The 18,197-nt window shown below is 46.7% G+C and overlaps 1 protein-coding gene across 1 annotated transcript in view; it reads right to left on the bottom strand.

Annotated features, from left to right (window-relative positions):
* Positions 1-18,197, bottom strand: part of STPG1 (sperm tail PG-rich repeat containing 1) — a 54,875-nt gene that overhangs the window by 25,220 nt on the left and 11,458 nt on the right. Inside the window, exons 3-5 of the mRNA XM_055574850.1 lie at positions 16,339-16,457; positions 6,270-6,371; positions 1,033-1,203 (exon numbers count right to left, since the gene is read on the bottom strand). Of these exons, the coding sequence (XP_055430825.1) occupies positions 1,033-1,203; positions 6,270-6,371; positions 16,339-16,457 (392 nt within the window). The remainder of the gene's footprint in view (positions 1-1,032; positions 1,204-6,269; positions 6,372-16,338; positions 16,458-18,197) is intronic.

Below are 18,197 nucleotides of genomic sequence, written 5' to 3'. Positions count from 1 at the left end.
TCCCAACCCAGGGATCTAACCCAGGTCTCCTGCATTGCAGGCGGATTCTTTACCAACTGAGCTATCAGGGAAGCCCTGGAGAAGCACTACTGTTAAAGAAACCAGTTTTCTGATATGGAAAGATAGAAGTTTATTTTCCCTGTAACAATCTAAAAAGTAAGTGAATAATACAATCACTGTTATAGATGAGAAAACTGTCCCAGAAAGTTATGTGATAGGTTGTTGCTTAGTTGCTAAGTTGTGTCTGACCCCATGGACTGCAGCATGCCAGGCTTCCCTGTCCTTCACTATCTCTTGGAGTTTGCTCAGATTCATGTCCACTGAGTCAGTGATGCTATCTAACCGTCTCATATTCTGTAGTCCCCTTCTCCTTTTGTCTTCAATCTTTCCCAGCATCAGTCTTTTCTAATGAGTCGGCTCTTTGCATCAGGTGGCCAAAGTATTAGAGCTTCAGCTTCAGCAACAGTTCTTCCAATGAATATTCAGGGTTGATTTCCTTTAGAATTGACTGGTTCGACCTCCTTGCTGTCCAAGGGACTCTCAAGAGTCTTTTCCAACACCACAATTGGAGAGCATCAATTCTTTGGCACTCAGCCTTGCTTATGGTCCAACTCTCACATCCGTACACAACCACTGGAAAAACCACAGCTTTGACTCTATGGACCTTTGTCGATAAAGTGAAGTCTCTGCTTTTTAATACACTGTCTAGGTTTATCATATTAGCTTACCCTCCAAGGAGCATCTTTTAATTTCATGTCTGTGATAGGAGCGACTACAGTAAGAGTTTTCCGGGGCAGAGGTTTTTCCACAGCTCCATACTGACCTCCATGTTGCCCACAGCTTTCTCTGGGTTCAGAAAATTCCCTATGAGAGCCTTGCACAGCCTCATGTAGCCATTGCATAGTCAACAAATGCTAACTAATTGACCAATTGGGTTAAAGGCTATTTTGCAAAGCTCCCCACATCCCTTCTTTTATTTTTAGTAAACCATTCACTCAATACATATCTAAGAAGCATAAACAGTGTTCTTACATTGTACTGGTTTGGTGCAGGGGTTTCAAATTTGAGCACTTTCTCATAGCTTGGCAACTGGAACATGCTGGAACAGGAATTGCTAAAGTCTTTCTTTGAAGCAAGACGAGATGGGATAGTGTACGCATTAGCTGCCGGGAATTTAGAAACGATGGTGTCCAGTCGGGCACACTGCGAGGAGAAAGTCAAAGGAACCCACATTATCATGTATCTCATGGCTTCCAAGGACAGGTATCAGGAAGATGAGCACCAGGTCTAGAAATATTTCATAAAAGGTGAGACCCTGGCAGGCAACGCAGGTAAAATGACCTCGGGCTTTGAGGATTTGTCTTGGGAAATGCAAGTTCAGACATGTGTTAACTTCTGTAAACTAACTCGAATTATTCATCTTATGTTTGGGACTTGGCAAAAGTAATTTTGCCATAAAAGCATTTCCACCCAATCCCGTTTCAGGCCACTTACACTTGACTCATCAGCTGGTGGGTGATTTATATGATGGGAAGCTTTCTGCTTTCTTCTTCCAACCTTGGTTTTTCCTTGGAGTGAAACTGTCACTTCTTGTTTCTAAGGTTAAATAATCTGAATTTCCTAAATAAGAAGCTTGCTTCTCGCGCCTTGAAGGTCCCAGGGCTTGCCTCCTACCTATGCCTCCCATCCCCCACCAACCCACTGATTTCATAAAACCTTACAATTTTTTTTTTTCTTCCTGCTGTTTCAACAGAAACCAATCCTACTCCTTCCAGGAAGCCATGATTAACTATTTTCAGTTAAAAAAAACAAACAGAATCAATGTTTGCCAAATGAAAAGGGACAAAAGCCATAAAAACTAGATGATAACATCACCTTACCCTGGGATAGTATGGTAAGTATTGAAGTCTGATTTTAAAAAAACACAACTTTTTTTTTTCATTATTTTATGGTTAAAAGCTTGAGAAAATTGCCCTTGGTTTCCTCCACTTGACAGGGGTCAATAACCACACAAGCACAGAAAGCAGAGGAGGCCGTGGGAAGGCCTGAACAGCCCACCTGACTCCTCTCTGTACATCTGGCCCTGCTTCTCACCATCTGGGTCATGGGCCACCACCTGCCACCAGAAGCAGGGGCGCTCTGTCCGGAGTCTAGCCTGGGCTCGAGACCCAGCTCTGCCTCCTCCTAATTGCAAGGATCCATCGATGTTCCCAGAGTAAGGTCACCCCAGCCTTGGACTCACTTTACCTGTGCATTTGGGGCAATAGTTAACTGAGTACTTCGCAGGGGATGTTCCATCGAATCCGTATGACAAGCCTGGATCAAGGGAATTATGATTATCCCCGCTTTACAGATGAGGACCCCAAACTTCCTCAGCTAGCGAAGTGGTGGAACCAACATTCTCACCTCCATGAGACGATACGGATCAGACACCCATTCCGAGGAAGAATGGGCTGAGAGGAGTCACAGCCACATGTTCTCAGCTACAAGATGCTGCTGCTGCTGCTGCTAAGTCGCTTCAGTTGTGTCCAACTCTGTGAGACCCCATAGATGGCAGCCCACCAGGCTCCCCCGTCCCTGGGATTCTCCAGGCAAGAACACTGGAATAGGTTGCCATTTCCTTCTCCAGTGCATGAAAGTGAAAAGTGAAAGTGAAGTCGCTCAGTCGTGTCCGACTCTTCACGACCCCATGGATTGCAGCCTACCAGGCTCCTCCGTCCATGGGAGTTTCCAGGCAAGAGTAATGGAGCGGGGTGCCATTGCCTTCTCCGCAGCTACAAAATGAGTAGCTGATAAATGCCTGTGGGAAGTTTTAGTTCAAGAAGAATCACTATCTGAAACCGCCTGTGCTCATCGGTACAGACACACCTCTGCTCTCCTTCTAACTTCCAGAGAAGAAGGGTGGCAAGGTCAGACCATCCTCAGTGCTGCTGCGTGCGGCGTGTCTCTCCTGAGTCGCCCAGAAGACTGGGCAAAGCGTGTTTTGCTAAAGCGCTATTTCCCTGAAGTTAAAGCAATACATTATAGTCAAAGTTTGAATGGAAGAGCCTGCCACTGTTGTTCTCCATTTGGTTGCTGCTGTTTACATTCCTTTATTGAGCCCACATCTTCATAAGCTTTTTGGCAGCTTATATATTGAACACTTCAGTTTCATGGTCAAGAGAGGATCAGAGGCCGTGGATATTGACAACGGATTTGTCTGGTTTTTTTTTTGTCTTTTTCCATGACTGTATCTATTGCCTCATTTTGATTTACAAGCAAAATCTAGCAAACCTACAAGAATAAGTGTTTTTGTTTTGCGGTTTATCTAGGAATAATACAGAAAATATTGCTGCTGGTTTTGGTGAAGAAAATCAATTTTGTATAGTTTATTTCAACTTAAATAAAATGTGAGTTTTGTTTAAAGTTCAGGTACAGTGTTTTGGTGGGGACAAAACAGATTCTTGGGGTAAATTATCTTTTCAAAAATATTTATCACCTTCACAATTGAAGATAAATTTGTTTGGTTATTTTTTTTTTTTTGGTAGGTGGTTTACTACTAGGGAAATTTAAAAATCCATTTTAATTGTGAAATTATTAAATGTAAGATTTATCTAACTTTTAAAATACTATATGTTGTAGGACCCCTGAAAAAAAAAATAAACAAAGCACTATTTTCCAAAGTGTGTTCCTTGGCCTTCCAGTTCTATGAGATAAGGTTGCGTTGGTGGCCTCTAACTGTGTTGAAACAGACATTCCCAAACTTCTTCCATCATAGGATCTTTTTGGCTTAGAATACCTACTAACATTCTCTTTAGGAAAAACTGCTCCAAAAAATTCCCATCTGAGGCAAAGTTTCATCAATCATCACAACAGAATTAGCCTGAGTCTAGCTGAAATGACACTCACTCATCAGCCTACGCCTTGGCTTTCTTTTCATTGCCAGGCCTCCGGTCTCCAAGCTGGCCACATGCTGGCATTCGTGAACCTCTCTCCAGCACATAACAGCTCTTCCAGAGACACTGAAGCCACCGCACATATACAGAAAAGCCATGGAAATACACCCTACCACACACACACACACACACACACACACACACACACATACCTGCCTCACTTGACTTCCTACCCAGTCCTGTGAATAATTCTGGAACAAAGCTGTGGAGTACAGTCATGAAGCTCTTCAGATTATCTGAATTCAGAGGGATGAAAGGTCCTCTCAAAAGGCTGGGTGCAGTTGCTCCAGAAGTTTCTAAAATGTATTGACCCACAGCATTTTGGGGTCAGCGCCACTGGGAGTCACGCTTCTGATGGCCACACCAGCATCAGTAAGGCAGTTCTTTCTCTGATGTGGTGGTGGTTTTTAGTCACTAAGTCATGTCCGACCTTTTGTGACCGCATGGACTGTAGCCTGCCAGACTCCTCTGCCCATGGGATTTCCCAGGCAAGAATACTGGAGTGGGTTGCCATTTCCTCCTTCAGGGGATCTTCCCGATCCAGGGATCAAACCTGCATCACTTGCACTGCAGGTGGATTCTTTACCACTGAGCCACCAGGGAAGCCCTCTCTGATGGGGACTGCTTTTAATCCCTGTAGGGTCTAGGATCTGGGAACAAGAGCCTCTAAATGTGAAAGGCAGCAAAAGAAGGGGTGCAGGAATGAAATTGGCGGCCAGTTCTGGCAGGAACTAGGCGAAATGTGGGAAGCTCCTGATAGATCTCCACTTAAGGCCCCTGCCCGAGGATACAGGAACTCATGTGTTTAGAAACATAAATATAAACCCGTATATCCATCACAGCAGGAAGAAGAAGCCTGAACAACTCAGCGTCTTTGGGGTTTGGTCTGAATTTTGTAAAGACCTGATTAGATCCTGTCACACACAGATCTGCCCTTGGGCTCCTTCTCCTCCAGACAGCCCAGCCTGGTCATTTGGAAAGTTACTGCACGTACAGCCTAGCAGGGAATTGATGGTGTGCTCTGATTCAGCACCTGCTCTGGCACCAGGGAGGAGTGGGCAGTGCCACTATTTGGCAAAGCTCTCAGAGAGAAAACCTAGGTGTTGCAGGAAGTATTGTTTGTGACTCAGGTGGCAACAATCATAACATTGAACATGTTTATAAGGCTCTGCAGTTTCAAAGACTATTTCACTCATTGCAACGTCAATTTGGCCAGGGCCTCTGGGGAGTCTTCACTCTGTGAGGCAACTGGGACACAGAGGGTGACGTGCTTGAGGTCACATCGAGGTTGAACCCACAGCTGAGTCAGGATCAGGTCTTAAGTCTTGTCTCTAGTGCCAGGCCATTGTGGATGGCACTGCTTTGGCCCATTGCTTTGTAGTCTCTTTACTCACAGGGCTGCAGGTAGATGGTGGCTGTTGTGAGCTGGCTCGGGGCTTGCGCAGCCTAAACATCTCAGCTGGTGAGGAGTTAACTCCCAAGTCAGTTTGCTCCTTGAGTATTCAGCTCGGTCAGGCTCGAATCCCAATGAGTGGCTGCATTCAGTGTGACTTAAATGGCCTCTTTGTGTGTGTGTGTGTGTGTTTTAAATCAATTCCAGTGTCAGGTATCATAATACATTTTTGCAAGAAATTATTCTAACTTTTAAAGGGACCGATGGCATAGGCATCTTATTGATGCTGGAGTTTGGATTTGCTTTCTTTTTCACTTTCCTACCTCAGCGAGTCTTACCCTACTTTGACTCCCCTTGTTGTATCTATTTTATCTTGCCAACAGATAGATGTTCAAATAAAGACTATCCTTGCCCAGGTCTGGTCAGAGACACTGGCACTTCATTTAGCTACTTGAGGTTTGGAGCCATCCACAAAGATAAAGACCCACATCTTACAAAGAAGAGAAATGGAGAGGAGAGGAATATTCCTAAATTCCCAGCCTGCTGTCTGCTTTCTTTCAGGTCCTGTCAGATTTCTCAATAACTTGAACAACCCAGTTAGACTAAGAGGTGTAAACAGTCCTGTTGGGGCAAGATGTATCATAAGAATTTTGTCTTGGTTTGGGAGTCCACTCCATGCTGACAAAATTGGTTTTGGATGATCAGGTTCTGAATATGCTTCTAGCTTCTCTTCCCACTCAGGGAGTGGGTAGCAGTGGGGGAAAAAATTACTTAAAGATCTAGGCTCCAGTTTACCTGCATGAAACCTGGGCAGACTATTACTCTCCTAATTAGAACCACAGGTCTTTGGAGAGAAGGGCCCGGATGTCCAATATATGATTAAGCCATGAAGGAAGCAAAGTACTGAGCGATTAGTGCCCTTATTCAGAGAAGGTTCTCACCATAGAAGGGAAAGTGCATGTCCCTTTCTTGGACAATGACACGCTGTCGAACACAGGGGACTGATGAATGACGTTGTAGAACCCCGGGCCTGGGATATCATCCTGAAAGGGAAGAGAGCATGGTGTCATCGCAAGACTTTCCAGTCCACGGTGCTTTTCTGTGAGTTTTACATCAATTAACCCTACGCTTCATTGGAACCCTCTGGGACAGGCGGAGATGCTGCCTCCCGGATGACAGCCCAGCTCCACCAATTCCTGACCTGCCCGTCACCATCGCAGTTCACAAGTGCCGGGGCTGGGACTCCAGCTCAGGTCTGGGGCCACCCCCACCCCCACCAACCCCAGCCCTTGTTCTTTCCACTCTCCTGTACTGCATTCTAGGACGATGCTATGGTTTCCGCGTGCCAACAGACGCATGAGCAGAAAAACGGATCCCGAGTGCATCGGCGGCTGTGCAGGTGAGCGTGGGTTGACGGGTCCGCCAAATCCGGGGCGAGGGAAGGGTGACCGATTTCACGTTCACCACACCCCACCTGACTCAGCTTCCTCCCCAGCCTTTCAAAGGAGAAACCAGGGAGTGTTTCTGTTTATAAAGCAAAGTGAAACAAAAACCACCTTCATCCCAAACAAGACCATCTCTAACTCTCAGACAAAAAGAGGTGGGCTCATGGGGCTCAAGTGCTCAGTGATGTGGGTGTGTTACACGGAAACAAACAAAAGCTTGATTTCTAAGCTCATTTCTGCGGCTGCAGTTAATCGGGTTTGCATCTCATTTCCCGTGCTGGTTACCAGGGGGAGGTAAATGTTGACAGAAGTTGGCCAAGCGAGCGACGTGAAATGACAAGGATGCTCCTCTGTCTCGAGGGTTTACTGGGTGCCTCCTTGGTGCCAAGAGCTTTTCAAAGGTTGTCCCATTTAATCCTCCAACGAGAAAGGGATGCCCCCATATTATAGATGGAGACACTGAGGCCCACGGAGATGAACTTGCCCCAGCATCCCACTGCTGTCAGTGGCAGTGCCTGAGTTCAGTGTTCCGTGATGGTGTACAGCCTTTTGCAGTAGAAATATTATCAGGTCCATTATAACAAAAGTGAGGCCCAGAGATGTTGGGGCCACAGCTAATAGATGGGGAAGCATAAATTTAAACCTGAGCAGTCTGACTCTCCTCGCTACTTCCAAGGTCTGCCACTCAGGCTCCTCTTGTCCCCAGCCATCCCTACTGCCTTTCGCAGAGCAGAAAGAGAGCTCAAGTCCCCATGGGGCCCTCCCTGGACTTTCCAGTCTGGATCCAGCCGTGTGTGATGATGGGTTAATATAAGGATGTGGTCATCGGGGCTGTTAACAGATTCTTCTGGGACTTCGCTGGTAGTCCAGTGGTTAAGAATCCACATTCCAGTGCAGAGCATGTGGGTTCAATCCCTGGTTGGAGAACTAAGATTCCACGTGCCTTGGAGCAACTAGGTCCTCCCACCACAACTACTGAGCCAGCGCCGCGCTGCAGAAGCCTGTGCACCACAGTGAGAGAAGCCCGCACGCTGCAACAAGGACGCAGTGTTCAAAAAAGAAGAACAACAAAAACCAAAACAACACACACAGAGCAGGTTCTCCTGTGCTGTTTTAAATGCAGTGAAGCCTTTGAATCTTGCTCTGGTGAGGTGGGGGCATGGAGGCTGACTCCTACCTTGCAGGTGATGGTGATTCCTAGTGGACAGAGTAGGGGCTGACTGCCGGGGTTGGGGGGTGAGGCAGGCTGCGGGGACATGTAGCCCAACCAGAACCCTGGCCTGTGGGTACGATGTGAGGGGCTACAGGAAGAGGAACAAGAAAGAGGCTTTTTTCTAGGGGGCTGTTTGCAGGACGGATGTGCTTATTGATGGTCACTGCGTGCCGGGCACTGTTCTAGACTCACTCACACATGTAATCCCCACGTTAAAGACGAGAAGACAGAACCCAAAGGGATGAGGTTCAAGGTCATGAAGCTAGTAATGGTCAGAGCCCGAATCTGAATCCAGGAGAGTCTGCTCTTGACCATTAAGACAAACTAACTCTCAGATGAGTGTGGGATAGTATGTGCATGACAGAAGGAAAAACAGTCCCACTGAGTTTGGAGTCAGGAATTCTAGCATCAGTGCTGCTACTAGCTAAGTGATCTTGAACTCTCTAGACTTCAGTTTCCTCACATGTAAATTGAAGATGCTGCACTAAATGCCTTTGGGTACCTTGTAGCTTCCCGAGTCCCTCCAGGGAGGGAAAGCTGAAGCAGGAAATGTGATTTTTCTAGGTTTGAAGAAGAAAGAGTCTTGTACCTCTCCAGACCCTAGTCTTCTGCCACACTCCCGATACCAGCATCAGCCCACAAGAATTTTCTGCCCACCTCTGTGAGTCTGAGGGGCTAGGGTTGCCAGCCAAAGCGCACACCTGCAAGGCTGCTCCATCCCACCCTGCCCGGTCAAATGTCTATTTCAGATAAACAATAAAACACTGTTTTAGTATAACTAGGGCCCAATCAATATTTGGGATACACTTATACAAAACAGTTTGTTATTTATCTGAAATTCTAAATTAGTTAGGAATCCTGAAGTTTTACTTGCTAAATCTGACAACCCTACTGGACCTTAATCATGTTTTAATTGCACCACACTGCAAACTGGCTTGCGTCTAGGACGAATAGGACAAGAACGGTCGTCTCTTACCCTGGAGGGAGAGCGTGCTGTCTGTCTGCACTTAGTGAATATCCTAGAAGGGGCCTCCAGGCAGCAGGTTGGCTGGTGGCGGCTCATGAGGGTGACTTAAATATTCAGAAACATTGCTAGTGGTAGCTTGAAACCGACCAGGGTGGGGGTGTTTACACCACAGACATTGGCAAATGCTATACATCAGGACTTTTCTTTGTGGTGGGGAGAGGTCGTTTACCAACACCCCACCACCCGCGCTCTACACCGAGTAGGTTTCCAAGCTGCCCAGAGGGAAAGGTCCAGCTGCAAAGAATTCAAGTGTTCTCCAACAAATGTTAGAGGTGGCAGACGGCTCCCCAGGAGGGAAATGCCAGTCCAGTCTTTCACCTCTGGGACAACAGTTCATGCGACTAACATCACAGGATGTGGATGAGTTCTGACCTCTCAGCATCACCCAAAGAGCAAGAACCCAAGTCAAAACTGGTGTAAACTCAGCCAGCTCTTGGCTTCTTGGCCAAGATGAAAACCAAGAAGGTGAAAATCCAATAAACAGGCCAATAAAATGGGTATATGGAGGGAGAAGGGAAGAGAACTATTCATATGAGCTCTACTGACTGCTTTTTGAGTGTTTTTACAAGGGAAGATCTGGGCAAGGGCTACACCTGTTGTCCCCTGGGTCTGCATCACAGCGTGAGGATTGAATGAGTCAATGGACATCCCATCAGCTTCATCATTACTAGTCCACAACAGCCTCAGTGAAACTAAAGCCTTCCCTCTGGGGTTAAAAGACCTTCAGAGTAAGGCTGGAGTGAGAAATGGCTGGCCAATGTCCTCCCATCCCCCACCCAAGACACATGGGCAACATTGGGTGGAAATGTACTTTAAGCACCCTTTTGAAGGAGGGGCTTTCCAGGTGACAAAGTGGTAAAGAATCCGCCTGCCAATGCAGGAGACAGAAGAGGGTTCGATCCCTGGGTCAGGAAGATCCCCTGGAGCAGGAAATGGCAAAGCACTCCAATATTCTTGCCTGGAAAATTCCAGGGACAGAGGAGCCTGGTGGTCTACAGTCCATGGGGTTGCAAAGAGTCAGACACGACTGAGGGGCTGAGCATGCACACACACCAAGTCCCGTGGGCAGCTTTAGCACTTGCCAAGGGCCGGACACAGTTCATTTGACCTTGGGACAGATTTAAGGAGGTGACGAGGAGAAGGGGAAGAGAGGGAGCTGGGCATTGACCTCCTCACCCTGGAGGGTATGGGGGGTATGGGAAAGGCTAGTGACCACAGGCTGGAGTCAGTTACATTTGCACACAACCTGGGTTCTTTAGTCTTGATTTCATAGGCTCTGTCCAACCAAGACTTTCAGGTTTGCCAAGCCATTTCCAGATTGGAAAGTGTGGTCTCTGCTGGATCATTGGCCGAAGCTCCCACCAGAGCTGCCTTTTGAGCCTTCAGGGATGTCTACCCTGTTTTGGTCAGCTTAGGGGTGGCTAGCTCGTGTTCTCAGGAGCGCACTAGATGAGCAGAAACTAGGCTTGTGCTGAAGGGCTGGAGGTATACAACGGCAGGACGACACACTGGAGGGGGAAACAGAGCCCTGGCTGGTGGTAACCCACTGGCAAAACTGCACAGAAATGTGGGGCTCCAGAGGGAGCAAGCTCCTTTTACAAATGCCTCTGGTCTCAGGGTCTCGGGACAAAGCATCCGTCTACCTATTGACTTCATCGAAGGCTAGAAAGCCTTTTTACAGGCTCATGTGGCCACAGGGGCAAGGCGAGCACGGGCCAGCAGACAGGAGAGCCAGCGTTTGCCCCCAGGGCACCTCCCCTCACTGGGCCTCAGTCTCCTCATCTGTGAACCTGTGAAGAGGCAAGTGTGGGTGTCAAGATCTAGGGTTTGCCTCTAGGGTTAGGCCTCCACGAGGAGTCCAGGGAAAGGAGGCCTGAGTTGGTAGCGGCTTCAAGCAGCAATTCCTCACCCAGAGAAAGCCGTAATTTGGGAAGACACATGCAGCCCGATGTTCACCGCAGCACTCCTTACAACAGCCAGGACACGGAAGCCGCCCAAGTGCCACCCACAGAGGAAGGGATAAAGAAGGTGTGGGGCACCTATATACAGTGGAATACTACTCAGTCATATAAAGGAACAAATTGGGTCATTTGCGGACACATGCATGGACCTAGAGACTGTTATACAAACTTAAGTAAGGCAGCAACAGAAAAACAAGTATTATGGATTAACATATATATGTGGAATCTGAAAAAATTAGTATAGAGCATCTTATTTACAAAGCAGAAATAGAGACACAGACATAGAGAACAAAAGTATGGATTCCAAGGGGGAAAGCAGAGGGGATGAATGAATTGGGAGACTGGGATTGACGTATATACACTACTGATACTATGTCCGGAATAGATAGCTAATGAAAACCCACAGCACAGCACAGGGAACGCCGCTCAGTGCGCTGCGGTGACCTCAATGCAAAGGAAATCCAAAAAAGGGAGGATATACATATACACACAGCTGATTCACTTTGCTGTACAGCAGAAACACAACACTGTAAAGCAACTATACTCCAATAAAAATTAATGTAAAAAAATCATTAAAAAAAGAAAAGCAGCAGCAACTCCTTTTTACCTGCTCCACCAAAGGGCGTCAGCACGGGATGCTGTCACAGATGGGGCCCCTCTGCTGTGCCCAGAGATTCAGGTGTCACTGAAGCCCTTCTGGTTCAAATGGTCTACAGTTCTGAGATGTGCCCCCTATAAGACACCCTTCTTCTTTTCTGCTTTCTTCCCCTTCCTTCCCACCACCTCCCAACTCCATACACTAATGTCTGCCATCAAAGTTCTTTGCCCATCACTGGCCTGGCTGGGTTGGAAACACAGACAAGAGAAGCCAAACCTGCATTTTCAAAGCATCAGATTACATGGGCCCCATCTCTGAGCACCCATGGCCCTCTCTTGCAGAGCCCTCCTCTTTGTTAGGGCTTCTCAGGTAGTGCAGTGGTAGAAGAGCCTGCCTGCCAACGCAGGAGACCCGAGACACACAGCTTTGATCCCTGGGTCAGGAAAATCCCCTGGAGAAGGAAATGGCAACCCACATCAGTATTCTTTCCTGGAGAGTTCCACGGACAGAGGGGTCTGGTGGGCTACAGTCCGTGGGGTGGCAAAGAGTCGGACGTGACTGAGCAACTGAGCATGCGTGCCTCCTTATTGAATCTAATGTCAGCTCATTAGCAGTCCCTGGAAATCCCAAGTGGAATGTGGGCAAAAACTCAATTCAGCAAGCACACACTCAAGCCTGCTGAGGGCCAGGGCTGGGCTAAGGAGCCAGGATACAGGCACGACTGACTGGCAGCCTGTATGTATGTTCTAGAAACAGAACAGAGGTGACGTGGCAAAACAGTGTAAGGTGGATGGCGTGAGTTACCCTGACTCGATGAGAAACGCCTGGACTTGAGATGGGGTCACTCATTCGACTGACTTTTTTGAGGGGCTCTGGGGCCTGGAAAGGACACTGATAAGATGTGCACGTCCATTACTGCCCCACCAAGCTGAAGGTGGTGGGGGGCGTTCAGGGGAGGGGGTGCGTTCTCCATTCCTCCCCACTCCCCCTCCCATGCCCCACCTCCCCTTCCCCCAAAGATGCCAGGAAACAGCCTGGGAGCTAGGACCTGCCGCCTGGGTGGTCCTCAGTCCACCTGACCCTGGCTATGCAAGTTACTTAACCCTCTTTATGTCTCGGGGTTCATTATCTGAAAAGTGGGGGTAATGGTAGGACTTAGCTCATGGTGATTATGGGGATTAAATGAGGTCAGAAATGCCACATCTTCAAGGGGAGCCTGGTGTGCTGTCTGTGCTGGCCAAGGGTTTGCTATTCCCACCCGTGTGCCCCGCAGACCCCTGAAGAAGGGGTGCTGGTGACTGATGCAGAGGAGAGGCTTCCAGAGCAGGAAGGTCAGGCAGAGCCCACTGCGGCTTCAAGCATGCAACGGAGGGCACGTGTAGGGGGGCTTATCCCCCTGAACAAGGTGGTCTCTGCAAACTAAACTTCCTTTCATTGAAAAATCTCTGACGTGTGAAATATCCCTGGTCTGGTGCCTGATCCAGGTAATAAGCGAACAGTGCTAACTTTTCACTATTTCATCACAATTAAACACTGTTCTGCTTACCACGAGGAGGGTGGATTTGCCGTCAGGCTCTGTCTGAAATTAACATATATTTTTAAATCGTGGCTACTGCTAGGACACACACCCCCTACCCGAAGAGGGGTGTCTGTATAATACCAGTGCCCATTCATCTGTGCCTGGAAGGGATCGATCAAGTTTAGGATTATGGAATAGGAATCCCTGGCAAGGGCCTACCTATGATTAATACAACATTCTTATTTTTGAGATGAGGAAATGGAGATGCAAAGACTTTCAGTGGGTGTCCTTAGTGTTAGCCAGCTTGGGAAATAGTGACCACAGTCCACGGTGACAGGGAGATAGAACTAGGGAGGCAGGGGAGGAAAGTGTCCTTCGGGTTGCTGGGCTAGGCTCGGTCCTAGCTTAGGCATGTCTCTTCATGCGGGCAGAGTCTGTAAATAATTGTAAAATGTTTGGGGAAGCAGACCTCACTCCTAACAGCCGAAATTGCCAGTCCAGACACCGAGCTCAGGAAGGATTCCTTGTACCCAGCAGTCAGATTCTTACGGGGAATGCGAGCTGGGCTGTGGCGCCCTGAGGTCTCTCTGCGGCAGTCTGATTAAGGTAAGTGCACGTTTCAGAGGGCACTCATTGTCTGCGTTAAAGTTGTGCTAAATGGGTCACAGGCCTGATGTGAGGGCACAACCAAGTTATGAGATCAGGCCCAGGGTGTGTACAATTAATGTTATAAGAAGGGTGGTGAGACACTGGAGTTTTAAAATCTGCTTTTAATTTGCATTGCCTCACTAAATTATTGGGCGATGTTAAACAGGAGTCTTAGCTTCTCAATGCTCAAGTTTCTTCAGGAAGAATGAGAATTGTGAGTGTGGATTAAGGTATTTTTTTTCCTGTTTTTACAGCTTAAAGAACCTAAAAAATTATAATAACCTGAATTGTATATTTCAGATGAGGAAACTGAAGCCCACAAAAAGTCAAGGGAATAGTCTAAAGCCATGCAGCTAATATCAGAATTCCAGGGACCTGGTTTATGGATCCCATGCCCTTTTCATAAAGTTCCATACTTATTTACGAAATGCGTTCACATGCTTAGATGAATGTTTTCACGTTGTCGAACCAGCACGACCACGTTTAAAAAGTATGAATCAAATTTCTGAGCTATTTCTCTCTATATCAGATGATGCCTATAGCTTTGGCTGGCTGGCACCTTGATTCCTTCAGGAGAACAATTTCTACAAAGTAGAAAGTAGAAATTTGTACTTTCTCAATAGTAGTTGAAAATGCAGACTTTAAAAACCAGACCCTTCACGTCCCTGGATTTGAGTCTTCAGACCGTGATCATGTGGGGCCTACATACGTAACACTTTCCCCTGTTTTGAGCTTGGTCTGTCCGGGGGAGGCCTTTTCAGAAACGCGCTGGCTCCCTGTCATAGATGGACTTGATGACTTTGCAGGCCACAGAGGGACGTGTGGTGTCATGTGTAGACAGAGCGTGAGGTTTTGGAGTGAGTTGAGCCTGGGTTTGAGGTCTAATTCTTTCAACATTGATTCAGCAAATATTCATGTGAGGGCTCTTATGTGCCAAATCCTGCACTGTGAGACCTTGGGTGGATCATTTAACTTCCCTAAGCCCCGGTTTTCTCTTCTGTTAAAAGTATAAACCCTTCCTTTTAGCACTGTTCTCAGGATTAGAAATACGGTCTAAAACAGATTTTATACAAAGGAGGGATCGGTAAATGGTGGCTGCTATTTTTTTTTTAATTGAAGGATAATTGCTTTACAGAATTGTGTTGTTTTCTGCCAAACGTCAACATGAATCAGCCATGGGTATACCTATGTCCCCTCCCTCTTGGAGGTCGGGCTGCAGATACTGGAGAGATGGACAGTATATGCTCAGTAAATGGACAAATGGAAAACCAGACCAAAAGGGAGAGGCAAAGGGACAGTTAAAACATAATTGAGAAGGGAGAAAACTCTTGAGTAAATAAATAGCTTATTTATCACCTTTGTAGAAAACCTACAAGTAATTAAAAATATGTGTGTGTGTATGTATGTACACACGCTATATTATTTGCTCTTTGGAATCCTAAAATAGCAGAAGTAGAAGGAACTTAAACATTCTCTAGCTGAGCGCTCTTGCTTAAGAAGGAGGAAACAGGCCAAAGGGCACGTAGGCTTGCGAAGGACTCATCCGAGTTCAGGACCCAGACGTCCCTGTTCCCTCTCGCCACCGTGGCCGCGGGGGTAGGATGAAAAACATTTTTAGAATGCAGCGAAAGGTAACTGACATGACGACTCCTCCAAAAGAATGCTATTCTGAAGGTCCTGTTGGGAGAATAAAGGAATGATTTTTAAAGGCTCTGGCGTCTGTGAGTTGCTTCCGCCCCCTGCTGGTGAGAGGAGAGAACGTCAGACCTGGGCCTTCAGAGGGTGAAATTTCACGTTACCAGGGGACCACCTCCCCCAGGAGCCAAGCAGCATCTTCCAGATGAGAGAGGAAAAGAGACGCAGATATTTGGGGAAGAAGGTGAGACTGGGGGACATGCAGAAACATTATATAACACACTGTTGAAGCGTAAGAAAAAGAGTGGCTGTGTCACCACGAAGGTAATTGTACATTTAGTGTGTGTGTGTGTGTGTTGCTCAGTTGTGTCCACCTCTTTGCGACCCCGTGGTCTGTCCAAGGGGTTCTTTGGGCAAGAATACTGGAGTGGGTAGCCATTCCCTCCTCCAGGGGATCTTCCCGGCCCTGGGATCGAACCCGGGGCTCCTGAACTGCAGGCAGACTTTTTTGCCGCCTGAGCCACACACCTCGTTTATTATTTGAAGAAAGTCTTGTTAATTCCTGTCAAGTTTTGAATAAGGCTGGGGAGAGAGGGAGGCAAGGATTTTTTACTTTTTTACTTCATACCAGAGATTTTTGTACTTTTCATGTTCATAATAATTTTAAAAATACATTTTTTGTTAAAATTTTTTTGGTTTCTGTATGGCCAAAGAAACCAAAAAAAATGTTAAGAAGAAATGTATTTTTTTTTAATGATTATGAAAACGAAAAATACGAAAATCTCTGGCATATGAAGTAAACTCATGTTGTTTCCCGCTGGACTTCATATCCTTGATGATCCGTCGGCGCGCAGCGACGTGGCGGGCGCTGCGGCTCCTTGGGTGACACTGCCCTCTACTGGTCACGGGGACGGACTCACTAAAATCCGGACGAAAAGGAAGACAAGGCCGTTCATTTCATTACCTGTTTGTGGCAAAATCTTTTGGCTTGACTATTAAATCCCTTTTTTTCTGATTCTGGAATTATCAAAGGCTGATATTTATAAGGGATGGAGGATTGTGTTGGATACGCAGCAGTAAAACCTAAACAATAAAAAACAGAATAAAAATGAGATCAAAACAAAAAATGACTGACACATGCACAAAACACAGAGCTATATGCTAACATTTTATTTTAAGTGGAATAAAAGCGAAACCCGCCTTTGGACAAGAGATAAACGTGAAACTGGATTTTTTTAAAGACCCTCTTGGTAATCTTTTGGTGTTCCCCTCTCCCCCTCCCTGCCCGCCCCCCGACAGCTCTTAATCTAGTGAGACTCCGTCACACAGCCGAAGCTTTTTGTCCCAGAGACGAGGAAGGATCTGACAGGAAAGGCATTCTTGCCACAAAACCATCTGGGGCAGTCTTGAAGAGAAGCATGCAGGGCAACAGAGAGCCTTCACTCTTCCTCAGCCTGGTCACAGGTGAGCAACGCACCATAAAGATACAGAGAGGCTGATAAATCTCAGAATGGGGCTCCTGGCCACTCTTCAGGACACAATGCAAGACAAATATAAGTTTAAGTTTCTGCTTTGAGCAGACTTGGGGTGAAAAAGCAGAAGAGGACCATTTATAGAAAAGTTAAGTTTTTATCTGTCTGGATTGTGAAGTGTCAGTGATAGATAAACTCCCCCTTTTTCTCCCTCCCACTCCCACGGATGGTGCAGAGAAGAGACAGCTGCACAGAGGAAGGGCTCTGGAGGCCTGCACGGGGCTCCCCTCGAGCAGTTTCCTGAGTGTTCATCAGCACAGGCACGCGAGAAAGCTCCCCACGGCTGGGAAAAGACTCAGCTGAGAACCATCAGAGTGGGACAATGAGGCCTGAAGACCGGGAACAGCAGCCGTTCCCGTCCCCCAAGTCAGAGTGGAAAATTTCATAATTCGTGCAACAGAAGGAACATATGCAGAAGGGTTTTGCTTCAGAGATAGGGCAGAATTGTGTGCTGTGCGCTCAGTCACGCCAGACTCTGTGTGACCCCATGGACTGTGTGGCCCGCCAGGCTCCTCTGTTCATGGAATTTGCCAGGCAAGAATACTGGAATGGCTTGCCATTTCCTTCTCCAGGGGAATCTTCCTGACCTAGGGATCGAACCCTTGTCTCTTGCATTTCTCCTGCATTGGCAGATGGCTTCTTTACCACTGTACCAGCTGGGAAGCCCAGGGCAAAATTACCCTTAGACTAAGTGTTGCTCTGATTCCAGCTAACAAAACTTAAAAGCAAGACTTGCAAAGGTCAAACTGTTTCCAAGTAATTTAACTGTATCCCGAACAAAGCATAACAATTTATAGGACTACTAAAACACAGTACTCAACAGGTAAAACTATCTGGCATTTGAGTAAAAAAAAAAAATGATGGGCATGCAAAGAAGGAAAAAAATGCAATTCACAATGAGGAAAAAAATAAACAAGTGATTAAATCTAACTCAGAAATGATATAGATGATAGAATACAAGAACATTATTACATTATTAATAAAACATTATTACAATAATAATTGTATTCGATATGTTCAAGAAGCTAGAAAAAAGATTGAACACATTAAGAAGGTACATGGAAGATATAAAGAAGATCCAAATCAAACTCCTGAGGGTGAAAACTAAAAAGTCTGAGATTAAAAATACACTAGATAAGGGGCTTCCCTGGCAGTTCAGTCAGTAAAGAATCCACCTGCCAATGCAAGAGAGCTGGGTTCAATCCCTGGGTCAGGAAGATCCAAGGAAATGGCAACCCACTCCAGTATTCTTGCCTGGGAAATCCTGTGGACAGAGGACCCTGGTGGGCTA

The sequence above is a fragment of the Bubalus kerabau genome, chromosome 3 (assembly GCF_029407905.1).
Source record: "Bubalus kerabau isolate K-KA32 ecotype Philippines breed swamp buffalo chromosome 3, PCC_UOA_SB_1v2, whole genome shotgun sequence".
Classification (NCBI taxonomy): Eukaryota; Metazoa; Chordata; class Mammalia; order Artiodactyla; family Bovidae; genus Bubalus; species Bubalus kerabau.
Note: the sequence above shows the minus strand (reverse complement) of the source record. Positions and strands in the feature narration are given on the sequence as shown.